Source organism: Colletotrichum godetiae (genome assembly GCF_030913485.1).
Source record: "Colletotrichum godetiae strain CBS 193.32 chromosome Unknown BDP55scaffold_22, whole genome shotgun sequence".
NCBI lineage: Eukaryota > Fungi > Ascomycota > Sordariomycetes > Glomerellales > Glomerellaceae > Colletotrichum > Colletotrichum godetiae.
In genome coordinates, this window is record NW_026851270.1 from 633,791 (window position 1) to 646,392 (window position 12,602).

Here is a 12,602-nt window from a genome sequence, read left to right on the forward strand (position 1 = left end):
CGCAAACTTCAAAGTCCATATATGAATGTCCACTTCTTATCAGCGTATCGCGTGTTGTCGAGTCGCTCTCTTTCGATCTCCTCTGTAGTCTTCTGTCCCATGATTTCCAACTTTTTTCGATTGACCGCGGCGAGGGTCAATCTGTATGAAAGATATCCAAGTAAGGAGAGTGCAACAAACCCCAGGGTCACGTAAAATGGGATCTTGTAGCCTGGTTTGTATCGATCGCGGTATAGCTGCGCACCGATAACGCCTGATAGATTCCCGAAACCGTTGAGACCAAGGATAAGAGATCGTTTGCCGGGCTCTAGATGAAGGGGGTCAGCGATGTTCACTAACATCCCACTCGTGTCAAGTCGCCTGGTCGCCTCTAGCTGCTTACCTGGGGTGTTCCCACTCAACCACGCAACAGTCAGTGGTGCTGCAACATAGCTACCGAGGAGAAGAACGCATAGCGCAGCGTACTTTCCACCGCTGGATTCGACGGTGACGGTCGCAATCAGTCCTACGAGAGCAATGATGATACCCCCAAGAATATGATAACCGCGTTCCTTGCTTCAAAGATGTCAATTTCGAACATGGCTTCATCAAGGCTTCTAAAGACCTACCGGTAGTCTGAGCTGAGGGTGAAGAAGTATAACCCGATTGCACCGCACGCATATGGAGGAACAGACATCTGCACAACCTCTGTCAGTTATTCTGTTCACGCTTGCGTTTCGGGTCTACTCCCTTCAACTTCTTACCAAATTTGCCTGGATCGACGAATATCCCAGTCCCTGCACAACTAGCGGTAGAAAGACGGAGAACGCCTGCCCAGGGACGCTGGCACATATGTTGAACACCAAGACATGCCAGAACTTCCAGTCTCTAGCAGTCTCAATAAAGTCACGCTTAGTCAGGCGATCTGTCTCTACACCGTGAGCGTCATACGCATGCTCGGTAAATGATACACTGTCAGCTTTGATCCTATCCGCAGCAAAGCGTCGTTCTTCCAAAGTTAAGAACCATGCCGATCCGGGACCTGCCGGGAGGAACACCCAGGCAATTAGGCCGAAAAAAATCGTTAGTGTTCCCTCGATGATGAAGAGATATTGCCAGTTTTTAAGAGGGCCATCTCTCAGGTGGAATACGCCGTAGGCTGATCCCATGTCAGTACGAAGGGATGTCATGATGTCTGTGGGCTTACCAATTGCCCCTGAGAAGGCTCCGGCAACCGCATATTGTCCATAAAATAGACCAACCCTCACGGCAAGGTCATATCGGCAGTAGAAAAAGGAGAGATAAGCGACTGCAGTCGGGTAGAAGCCGGCTTCGAAGGCGCCTATTAGAAGGCGGGTGGCGATGAGAGAACCTGGGCAACAAATTAAGCTCAGGAAACGTGCAAGACTTTTCCGAAGAGAGCAGACCTTTACCCTTGATAAATGCCTGACAGATAGTTACAAATCCCCAGCCAAGCTTTGTGGGGGTTAGCATGGATTTAATTATCTTGCAGGCGTGGCGCTTGGACGAAGCCCCTTACCATCATGATCGGGATCCAGTGTTTGGCCCCAAGCCATCGGCCAACAGCCGCAGAGGGAGGCTGAAACAAAACGAAAGTGATGAAAAATAGAGACACGGCGAGGTTCAAATCGTCCGGTGCGGCGCCAATGTCGTCGGTAAATCCTACTTAACCTGTTAGCAACGCACAACCTGGATCAATAGGCACACAGCCAGCCAAGAGTATTGGTAACCTTGGGTTTGAGCATTTCCAACGTTGCCCCTATCCAGACCGTTGAATAGGTACAGCAGAGACAAAAGCGGGAGAAGAGCAAAGTCTAGTTTTCTGTTTACTCGTCGATCCATCGCAGCCTCGTCAACGCTGTGGACGTCATCATTTCCGTCGTGATCTCGTAACGGCTTAGCCACTGAGATGGAAGATCTGGAGGTTACCCCCTCAGTTTCGGCGCTCTGCGATTGGCGGTTGATTTTCATTTTTTTCCCCTTTCTTTTCGGGTTTTCCCCCAGCGTTTTGGTCTTTGTCTTCCGATGAAATTAGTCTAGCAACTTGTCTTGGAAACCCCCTCCCCCCAGCATCTGGCATTGCGCTTCGGGTGTCTTATATGGATAGCCCTCATCGACAGTCCACCCAATGAAAGTGCCGATTTGGCACGGTGAAGCTTTGTTGGTAGATTCTGAGCCTCATTAGTCTGTTGTGTTATTATCGAGCGATGATTTGTCGTCATGGTAGTAGGTACAGGCGGCAGCTGCAGTCATTCACTTCCGCTCCGGCCGTAAATTAATGGCCAATAAGCTGGTCCAAAAGGTAAATACTCAAATATTGAACGGTGGGTGGTGACATTGACGGGAGAAAGAGTAAGCTAGGACAGCGTATGCCGTTGGCGTTGACGTTATCTTATTTTTTCCCTCCTCTTGAGTGGAGGGAATGTTGTGAGCGAATCTGTGAGTGGAATGGGGGCCTCCTCATCCGCCACCTTTATCAACTCCGGGGACCGGTCTCCCGCATCGCGTCAGTCGTCGCCCACTTCCTGAGCTGATGGCCGGCCCTCTTTATTCTTTGCACAGCACTTGCCGTCTCCCCCATCCCCATGCCCCTGTCATCTTTGATCTACTAACAATCTTGGCTCTCGCACGAGGAAGTCAAGCGTATTTTTGGCCCCCAGTCGACTCGGGACATAGCGAGTGCTGTTACAAGGACCCCAGCTCCGAAAGGGGGCATTAGCTTCACAGGTCGTTTTCACTTCGGTCTCTCAACGGGCTAGGCACAGGCCGTCCTAGGGCTAGTAGGACAGGGAGCGAGGGGAACCCAGGAAAAGGTAACGATGGATACTTTGGGAAGTGGAGGAGCAGATCGGTTCGAGATTTGACATCCATGGATCAGGGGAATGCTGGGACATAGCAGGAGTCTCTTGGTTTATCAACTCAAAGTTCGAGTGGCCGAGATGAAGAATAGGGGAGGGGTAGCGGGGTTGTTCGATCAATAAATTGATTCAAAGGGAAGGATGATCCGCACCTACCCGTCATACACAGGGGCTTGTTGGTTCCAGTGGGCAGTGGACTTGCCCGAGATGTGGAAAGTTTTCCAGGGTCATAATTCGATGCATGGGCACAAGAAGTCAGGTGGTATCATCTGTATGCATGCTGAGCGGTATGCCGGCATGCCTAGGCAAGCTGACCCAACCCACACCACGAGCTGACAGTACTAGGTAATATGCAGCACAAGATCGATGGCGGTGCCAAGGGCCTGGGTCTAGAGGGAGTCGGCGTGATGTCGCGCAGAGACTAAGCATCAGCCCTGTTTTCTGTCCCAGATTCTAGCTTGTCGATTGGCGCTCCTTTGGCGTGTCTCACTCATCTTTCCTAGGCTTGGTGGTATCGTCTAGCTCACGGTCCAAGATAGTTGCCAAGGGAGGCATTGTCTCTTCCAGGCTAAAGGCGTTTTCATTTTCGTTCCTCCCGGGTGAGGTACCCAGGCCAGCCCATTTCGCGATGGACTCAAAGTATGGAAAATGGCATGTTTGGGAACTTCAAGGTCTCAGAGCAAACACAATGTGTCGCTTGATAAAACCTCTTGGGCCCCTCTCTGCAGCGTCTAACCCGATATGCACCCGCGTTGCGGAGCAGTATGATGGAACTATCGAGAAATCTTTCAACTCAGCTATGAGAGGTAGCCGCGGTGGCCGACCTCGGAATTTTGATGAATCTCGCCCGAACGCCCTGCGTTCATTTGTCCGGACCGAGGCAAAAGCGCGGTCAAAGAGTCAAGTTCTTTCATTCAGGTGGACAAAGAACGCGATTAGCAGTCTTGTCTTAAATAATGGGAACCCCCATGTTCTTTAAGATACAAGTCCTTCCCCCCCCCCCCCCCCCCCCTTTCTGTTTCGCAGATAATTATTGCTGTCTTTTCAAACGATGTCGTATGATCCGTCTTTTGTGTCGCGTTGGTTGAGTAACACACGTGTCATGAAGTCCCCCCAAGTCGACGATCCACGCAACATGTCTACAGAATACGGATCCCTCCTCGAATAACGTCTAGCAGAAGCATGTCGCCTTTTTCCTTAGAGAAATTATCCCCTTGTCCTCAGAAGCGAGAGGGTTCCACATTCGGAAGGACGGGTCTTGTTGGTTGGGGCTGTTGGAACTGCGTAACCTCGGCCTCCTGAATGCAATGCACCGGCATGTCGGGGTTGTTCCGATACCCTGACAAGACGGAAACACCATCCCGTTTTGGCAGAATGGCAGACACGAGAGTGGTTCTAGTTGGGTTTTCATGTACATTGACGCAAAGTATTGCTTGGTACTTTCAGCAAAGAACAACTGTCGGCAGTCCCCCATCGTGTGTTACAATCCTTGAATTTGTAGGTCCAGTTCTTTTCTATTGTGACTTCCGCGGGTTGCGCGGCGTAATGCGACCAGGCTTCAAGATAGTGTCTTGACCATACAGCCATGACGTACACATATGAAGTTTTATTACATTCGTCCCTTAAACAACGAGCCATCCCCTTACATCATGTTTCCGGGCTTTCGCAGATCATAGCGATGTAAGAAAGCCTTTGCTCCCATTATTGCCTCCTCTAAAGTGTATCTCTTTACGTGGCTCGGTCCACCTAGCCTACTCTGTCCATATTAACAGCGGATCGCCGAAAACTCATTGCTTTCATGGTTTTAAGCTCAGTATTTTTCTGTTCCAGAGAACCACGTTTACATCGAGTACAATTAGGCCCCGGAAACGCCTGAGTCTTCTGAGGTAGTCGCCCAATCCTTTATATTTGAGAGACATTCACAGTTGTCCAAAAGTTCTTCCGGATCGAATCCCGGCACTGAACCCGTGTGTTCTCCAAATTTCGGTGCGGTGTCTTAAGCACCTCTGTCGGCCATCCGAAAACGTTATTGTTTCTTTGATTATCCCCTTCCCCGTGTCTCCATTCCCGAGTTAGAAAAATATCTCTCTGAATATCTTTAAAGGAAATCAAGGATTGAACCATCGTCATGAAATCAGATTGATCCAGCAAAATGTGGCTTTGAACGCAGCAAAGTTCTATCAACTTTACGCACTAGTCCACTCTCAACATGCTTCTGTCGTGCATCTTCCTCTCCTTCTGCTGTCTTTGATGTTGTAACATTTCCACATCAAAGTCTGCACGAGATATTGTCTGGCAGAGGTACTTAACGTGTTACCCATTCTTGCACCATCATCGGTGATGCTTACCTATTTCATGGACAAATGCGCCAATTTATGGCACCAAATCTCTTATCTTCTCGTCCCATGATCCATGTATTATTTTCTTCCCATGCCGTTGCAGCGTCACATCCAAGGAGCTGTCTTGATGTTCTGTTCTGAACAGACGACCCTTGGAAGAATGCTCGCTCTCTCTTTCGCTATACTCTCTTTTCTTTAAGGCTAGGCCATTTTCTACGATCTTCGAGTTGGAGAGGTTACCAAAGAGGCTAGGGGAACAGAGTTTTTGGACTTCGGCCTCCCACTGTAACCTTCGGGCTTCGGCATGTCGGCCACTGAGGGCTTCAAGCAGGAGGGATCTAAGCGATAACATGTGTTGCCCACAACGCTTATTTGAGAAGAGGAGCTGTTTGTGCAACTTTCTAAAATTTGGCTAGAAGTCCTACCTACTATTGAAGATAGACTGTTCGATGTGTACAAATGAGAAGAAGATTCTGCATCTTAGACAAGATTTAGGACAGTAATTGTTTCCGAGTTCTTATGATCGGGAAGTTGAAGCTGTTCGCGTTCAACTGAACACTGGTGTATGCCTTTTATCACTTGCCATAGATGAGGGCAACAAAACACCGAAAGTCACCAGCTTGCTGGATCCCCAGGAGTCAGTGTCGACAAGTTGATGAAAAAATATACTGTCTTCTTTTTGTGACAGACAATTATTCTATGAGATCCTTATCTATACATGTCGCTGAAGACACCGTCATAACGCTCGGCTGGTAGGAGAGAGACTTTTAACGTCACCTTATATTCTTCCACAGCCACCCTTGATTCGAATGTGAGCAAGTGCTTTCAGCGATGTAACGAATCTTTGGACCCTAATGTGAATTTTCCCCCAGTCCGAATTCAACGGATTTGTGTGCATATTGGAATGAAGGAAGAGGATAGCAGGCCTCCGATCAGGCTATCGATTCAATTCCTAGTCATACAAGCACGTTTCGCCGCTGATGCTTGACCGTGTACCGTTTAAGAACATTTCAACTTTCCCCGACATGGTGTCGTTATTTTGCAGACTTTGCTCCTTAAATCAGCCAATAATATTACAAACTCATGCAAGGAACTAAACAGGAAACTGTCTCTGGGAGGGTTTGAAGTTATCAGGCATCGTCCAGTATGAATTTGCCACAATGGTCAACCTCCAATGCTGCGCACATCCAAAACATTGCGCACTACTAGAGAATTTGCTCACCTGTGTGATATTACAGTATGTACATAGTGTAGTACCCGAAACCCATTGAACCCCCCTAAAAGTAAATCTAAGATGCGAAATCATTTCAAGCCTTTGTTAAAGGTTCCTGTTACCGTTGAAGCCAACGACCTATCTCGAAAGGAATGAAGTGAGAACAGCTGGTATGTTCCCATTCAACTTTTCTCTACAGAGCGGTTTCTATTATTCGAGTGAATGGGAACGAAACATATGCCACCTCTTCCCTTCTGAGTTTACATACATATTTAGATACCTGTTAGTTATTTCTGACGCGATGATGTAGCAACTCAACCAAACCCGTAGCAACAGCGGCCGTTCAAGTGAATTAGTGGTATGTTTACTCGCAGCGTGCCCACAGAGAGAGGTCAATTAGACACGTGAATAACTCGTGAACCAACCGGAATATCTTCCCTAATTTTGATGTAGTCGCAAAGGCGAAAGGATCTTCAAGGTGGACGATTACAGTAGGAATTGAAGTCACAAGGCACACGACGGTCCTCAAAAGCAACTACTTGCATGTGGTATTTTAAAAACTCTGTCAAGATAAAGCCAATCACGCAGCATCCGTTATAGTCCCATTCTTTGTCGCCCACTTCAAAAAGTCCGCTTCGGCAGCTTGTTCGCTTTCCACAGTATTCACGTACCGCAGCCAATTTCCCTTGCCAGGAAGGTGACGCGATTGTCATAGCCGCCTTATTGTAACGCATAATCCATCACTCCCAACCTCTTAAATCTTCGGATCCGAGTCCGACGAGCCCCGGCTTCCGCTGTTACGACCACGGGACCGTTTCCTAAGCTTGTGCTCCTCGACAACAACCACAGCCGGTTGTCGGCCACGACGGATTTCGCTGATGACTGAGACGAAGATCCACGCAATGCCAAAGACGGCAGCGAGAATGGCGTAGGCAATCTTGAACTCTTTGGGAGAGTTGGAAATGTATAAGCCGAGACCGCCGTTGATGATGCCGAGTGGGATAAGGAGGCGGCCGATGACCAGGTGGATGTGTGACCAAATCTGGCGAACGCCGTACTTCTTGAACTGAACGTGGTGGATGTAGCCGAAGATGGGTTGAAAGAAGAAGATGGCTAGAAGGACGAGGCCGATGATTGGGTGGAAGTTGATAGTACTGATCTCGTACTATTGAAATGCGTTAGTGGGAAGACATTGAAGATATGGGAAGGAAAGTGGAATGGAACTCACCAGGCTTGTTCCACCAAATGTGACTTCTTGTGTCAACTTGATACCCAAGGCGGCAGCAGCGATGTAGAGAACGAAGCCGGCCATCTGAATGAGGGCGTGAATAAGCCAGCTAAAGCGTCCGGGAATGATTCTCATCGCGATCGACCCGATAGGGAACACGATGACGAAAGCGATTGTCCCTAATATGCCGTGGATTCTTCGTGTGTGCATCGCTTCCTGGATGTTGAAGCCGACAAAGTTGTTGAAGTTTCCTCCGAATCCATTGCCGCCGTTGCCATTCCCAAACCCATTGCCATTACCGTTGCCGTTGCCTGGGAAGTTTCCTGGAAATTGCTGTGCTACTACTACCGAAGCTGTATCCCGTGTTAGTCGTATTCAGTTAGGCTATTGAACATTGGCTCCTTACCCAAGGCGACGAGGCCAAATGCCGTGAATGTTAGTGCGCCCATAATGTGTTCAAGTGCGCTTTAATTCTGGTTCGGAAAGCAAAGACTCAAGCTGGGATCATCTGCGAACGAAAAGAGGAATGGCTTATACTAAAAGACACGAGACCGGACCCTCAAGTAAAACCCCAAGAGCGGCCTGTCATTCAAGACACTAATTGACATGGCAGTATGCTTCTTCACTGGGTACATCGTCTGACAACGGAGTGCGCTTGGGGATGTGCGAGCACGGTCAGCGTGCTGTGACCGAGATGACCGACGTGGCCGACGAGCCAATGGGCGGGCCGCCGATTTTCAGTCGATCCTGCGCACGAACACACCAGATGGTGTCATTAGTGCCGTGGCAGGAACAGCAAGAGGTATCAATCCGAACTGATTCCCCACGAGTATCAAAGTACGTTTCTTCTCGTGGTCAAAAGGGATGGCAGAGCAGGGAATGACGCTGAAGTGTGGCTGGGGGTGAAGCAATTAGTCTATTGTTTCAACCGCAGGCAGCACGTTCCTACGATGACTGCGCTGACTGTATTTGAGAGCATCAGGGTCAGGAAGGAGCAGAGAGTTTCGACTCAACACATGGATGAGCGTTCCGTCCAAGATTGTTGGCGGCCTGCATCCGTTGGGAGTCTGGCCTGCATGACGCGTCTGCGAGGCTCGAGTCAAGTTGGATGTGATGAGAGGCTTGGATGGTGAGAAAGACATCATCATGATCGTGCATGAAACCCGGTTCCTGCAGCAGTCGGCGGAGCGAAACATTAACGGGCTGGCTGCGTTGTTAGTGCCAAGACCGGACTATTGCGGGACGACCCTATCACAGGAGACACGAAAGATTGAGGTTGACTTTGAAAAGCACGCCGTCTGGTTTGCTGGGATTGCAAGTCTGTCTATTATCAGTCAACCCAGCCACATTGCTTTTATGCATCAGGCTGGTCGTTCTTCTGGGCACTCGCCAGCTGGCTCTGCAGACCTCGCTTGCCAATCTGCATCGCCCGTTCGATTTCGCGCTCCTCCTCTCGAAGCCGAGCCTTGCCCATTTCGAGGCTCCGTTGCTGTCTCCTCTTCTGCTCTGCAACCTTCTCTTCGTGCTCATGCAGTGCCTTTTCTCTCCGATCTCTAGCCTCCCGAGCCTTGCGCGTCGCTTCATCCTCTTGCTCGGTTGTACCACCCTCTGGAGGTGGTCCCAGAGTCTGTATGTAAGCCTCGATCATAGGGTCCCGCACTTGTGGCTGCAGCGAGATGTATCTGATGTCGACGAGTAGCTGCGGTGGTAGGTGCGACATGTTCGTCTTGTTGTTCAGTGCAGAAAGTGGCAGTGACTTCAGCAGCGTGGCGAGATCTGCCTTCAGCGTGGCTTGGGGCATCTTGAGACGGTTGATGTGCTCGCGATACCACTTCTCACGGTCCTTATCTTTGACGTAGGGGTCCGTCATGGACGGTTCTTTCCGATGTTTCCTCTTGAACTCTTGCCAAAAGAGCTTGGGCGACGCTTTCTCCTGCAGTAGCGTCATGTACGGTATCCGCGGATCCTTTTTCTCTTCTTTGGCCCGGCGTTCCTTGATTTCCTTGATCTTGTCCTTGGTCCACTCTGACCAAGTCTCTTTGCGTGCTTTCATTGTGTTGAGAATGGTGTATCTCGGGTCCTCGATAATGTGTCCATCCTCAATCAGCTTCTCCCACGTGCTGTAGGGACTGATGTTGAAGTCTTCCAGTAAGTCCCTGAAAAGAGCAGCGGCGTCTTCTTGTGAGAATTCGACCCCCTCCGCGCCTTCGGGCCACTCGTCCATATTGCCGTCGTCATATTCTCCGGGATCTAGTCCGTAGGCATCGCCCATTGCTTGCAGTTGGAATGCGATATCCGCTTCGCTGAATTCCACAGGCGTATCATCGGCCGGGTCTTCTGTGCGTTGACGCTTGAAAGCAGGCCCGTCCTCCCCATCTTCGTCCTCGCCTTCGTCATCTGTAACCTCGACTTCCTCGTACTCTGAACTGTCGCCGTTGTCGTCGTAGGTCGGCGCTTCGGCAGCAGAAGTAGTTGGCCGAGGTTGGGCTGTTGGTGGTCCCTCCACGGCTGTCTCTGCAGCACTTTTGATCCCAGCTTTCTCGCGAATTCTGGCCTTGTCCACCTCCAAGATACCAGCGGTAAGCTTCTCTGGAATGCGCCAGTAACTTGTATTTTTCTCGGGATTGTAGACGAAGCGGCGCCCGTACTTTGTGTCAACTAGAAGCCAGGGTTCGCATCCGGGGATCGGGACTTTGGATTTCGGTTTGTCCACTGGTTCGGGACGCGGACGTCCATCCCTCCCTCCTCTGCCTCCGTGACCGAAACCTCCCCGCTGTGGCTGTGGCTGGTTTTGCGCATTGTATTGTGCAAGATATGCGTTTGCGACATTGGGATTGGAGAGCTGGGGAACGGTCTGATATTGAAAGAAGCTCGTCGAAGCCGTTGAAGGTGCAGCAGTAGCGTCCGGGGCACTGGGTCTCGTGTATGTTGATTCTTGTGTTTGGCTGTTGTAGTAGTACTTATGTCCACTCGGCGCACTATGCTCTGTCCATCCGGGAAGCAGAGGGGAAGGCGCCGCAGCATTTGCGGATGGCTTGTACGTCGATCTGAGCATCCTGAGCAAAGTGGAAACGGTGCGCTCGCGGTGCTTGTGATGCTAATTGCCAGTTCACACTCGCAGGAGAGTTGTTGATTTTCGGAGGTCCAGATGCGAAGAACGAGTTGCGGCGGAGAATCTTCGGGCATGCGATAAGATAAAGTAACTTCCAAAGGTTCGTACCCCTGTAGCCAGCTTGGGGGAACCGTCACAGCTCACGAGCTCGAATCCCCCAATCAAAACGCCACATACACCGGAAGACACCCCCTTCGAGCTCAAACAAGCTGGAAGGCTGGCTCTAGGGACAATTGGCCGGGGGATCTGCACATTGATCAAGTGACTGCTGCTAGTCGTTGGCGCTTGTTCAACTTTCATTGTCTGCCGTCACTCCTTTCGTTCTTATAGAGTCGGCTCACACTGGCTGCTGAAGCTCATCCCGTCTACACTGCAGCGCTCACAGTCAACACTCGTTACCGCAGCAAGACGAGCTGTCGATGTTCCAGACAGCCTTTCGTGCAACTAGACGACGGTGACTGCTCAAGATGGCGCCAGGTCGCCGGGATAGTGGCTCAAGTGGAAGTGCTGTCGCATCTGCATTCACCAGGTTCTGGAAGGTAGCGCAATCGCTCCTGTTCTTCTCATACGCAAGGCTGCGAGATCGTCTGACAAAGTATAGAGAACTCATGCGCCAGACTATCTTGGATTTGCGATTCTCCTTTCTGCATGGATCGTGGTATGTCTTTCACAGAACACGCTCATGGTATAACTCCAAGCGCTGATGACTTCTCCAGATGCTGTTGTTTATCGAACCATTCCACCGCATGTTCTTCATCAACGATCTGCACATCTCATACCCTCATGCTGAGGTCGAGCGCGTGCCTGTTTGTCAGTGCACAGATGGACCCTCAAAGTTGACTTGAGAGTATGACTGACACGCTTCTCAGACATGAACTTTGTTTACGCCCTTTTTATACCATTGGGCGTATTGGTTGCATATAATGTTGTCACCAAGGCATCACCGCACAAGCACGAGGTCACCTACCTGTCTTTTGCCATCGCCATCATCATGGGTTCTTTTCTCACGGACCTCATCAAGAACACTGTTGGCCGACCGCGTCCCGATTTACTGGCCAGATGCAAGCCGGCGGCTGGCACGAAGCCTGATGTGCTTGTTACCATCGATGTTTGTACCGAGACTGCACATCACCTCCTTCATGATGGTTGGCGGTCGTTCCCCTCGGGCCATTCGTCATTCTCCTTCTCTGGACTTGGCTTCTTGAGCTTGTTCTTGGCTGGCCAGCTGCACATCTTCCGACACAACAGTGGAGGTCGAGACCTCAGCCGCGCCCTCATTTGCCTTCTGCCATTGCTGGGGGCTGCACTAATCGCCATCAGTCGCTGTGAGGATTACAGACACGATGTCTATGATGTTTCCGTGGGCTCTCTGCTGGGTTACGTGGTTGCATACTGGAGCTACCGACGACACTGGCCAAAGTTGACCGCCAAGGAATGCCATGAGCCCCATCCCTACCCTGGGTCAGACCCCAAGACTGGTTGGAATCGTCTGCGAGATGAAGAGGAAGCTGGGGACTCGCGACCCGACGTAGGCTATGAGATGACCCAGCTAAATAGTCAGAGACACTAATCACTGTCAGTAGGGTCCTTCGTAGAGTGCGAATGCAACAGATCAGCCACCGACATAGCCATCTACACAAGTAAGACTAATAACTGCATTGTTTCTCGTGTTTGTTGCATTTTTGCCTTGCTTTGTTGTGCTTGAGCTTTCCGCTTGGTTTGCCACTTCTGCAACACATACATGTCATGTTACCGTCTACCTTGGGATACCACAGCATCGCATTTGCATCTTGGCAGCAGCCTGTTAGGGGTTCGGAGGTCTAGGGTTCCGGAAACTTGGGGGCATCAATTC

The 12,602-nt window shown here is 50.3% G+C and overlaps 4 protein-coding genes across 4 annotated transcripts; 1 reads left to right on the forward strand and 3 right to left on the reverse strand.

Moving 5' to 3' along the window:
• Window positions 1–8: 8 nt before the first annotated feature.
• Window positions 9–1,971, reverse strand: BDP55DRAFT_552991 (major facilitator superfamily transporter; the record flags this gene model as incomplete). The annotated part of the gene is made up of 8 exons (XM_060569256.1): window positions 9–307; window positions 383–555; window positions 609–676; window positions 744–1,138; window positions 1,187–1,351; window positions 1,407–1,455; window positions 1,520–1,665; window positions 1,731–1,971. 8 exons carry the CDS (start codon window positions 1,969–1,971, stop codon window positions 9–11), a joined length of 1,536 nt encoding a protein of 511 aa, XP_060429317.1.
• Window positions 1,972–7,164: 5,193 nt separating this feature from the next.
• BDP55DRAFT_694245 (uncharacterized protein) lies at window positions 7,165–8,087 on the reverse strand (the record flags this gene model as incomplete). Its single annotated transcript, XM_060577326.1, has 3 exons — window positions 7,165–7,575; window positions 7,639–7,991; window positions 8,045–8,087. The coding sequence occupies 3 exons, from the start codon at window positions 8,085–8,087 to the stop codon at window positions 7,165–7,167; spliced, it is 807 nt and encodes a 268-aa protein (XP_060429318.1).
• A 778-nt stretch (window positions 8,088–8,865) lies between these two features.
• BDP55DRAFT_665118 (uncharacterized protein) lies at window positions 8,866–10,788 on the reverse strand. Its single transcript, XM_060575014.1, has one exon. It carries the CDS (start codon window positions 10,691–10,693, stop codon window positions 8,993–8,995), a length of 1,701 nt encoding a protein of 566 aa, XP_060429319.1. The 5' UTR covers window positions 10,694–10,788; the 3' UTR covers window positions 8,866–8,992.
• A 93-nt stretch (window positions 10,789–10,881) lies between these two features.
• BDP55DRAFT_745034 (PAP2 superfamily protein) lies at window positions 10,882–12,320 on the forward strand (the record flags this gene model as incomplete). The annotated part of the gene is made up of 4 exons (XM_060580526.1): window positions 10,882–11,289; window positions 11,352–11,408; window positions 11,467–11,560; window positions 11,620–12,320. The coding sequence occupies exons 1-4, from the start codon at window positions 11,218–11,220 to the stop codon at window positions 12,318–12,320; spliced, it is 924 nt and encodes a 307-aa protein (XP_060429320.1). The 5' UTR covers window positions 10,882–11,217.
• Window positions 12,321–12,602: the final 282 nt, after the last annotated feature.

Bases quoted from the DNA above. Each gene is read 5' to 3' on its own strand.
- BDP55DRAFT_665118 (XM_060575014.1), bottom strand. From the start codon at position 10,693: ATGCTCAGATCGACGTACAAGCCATCCGCAAATGCTGCGGCGCCTTCC.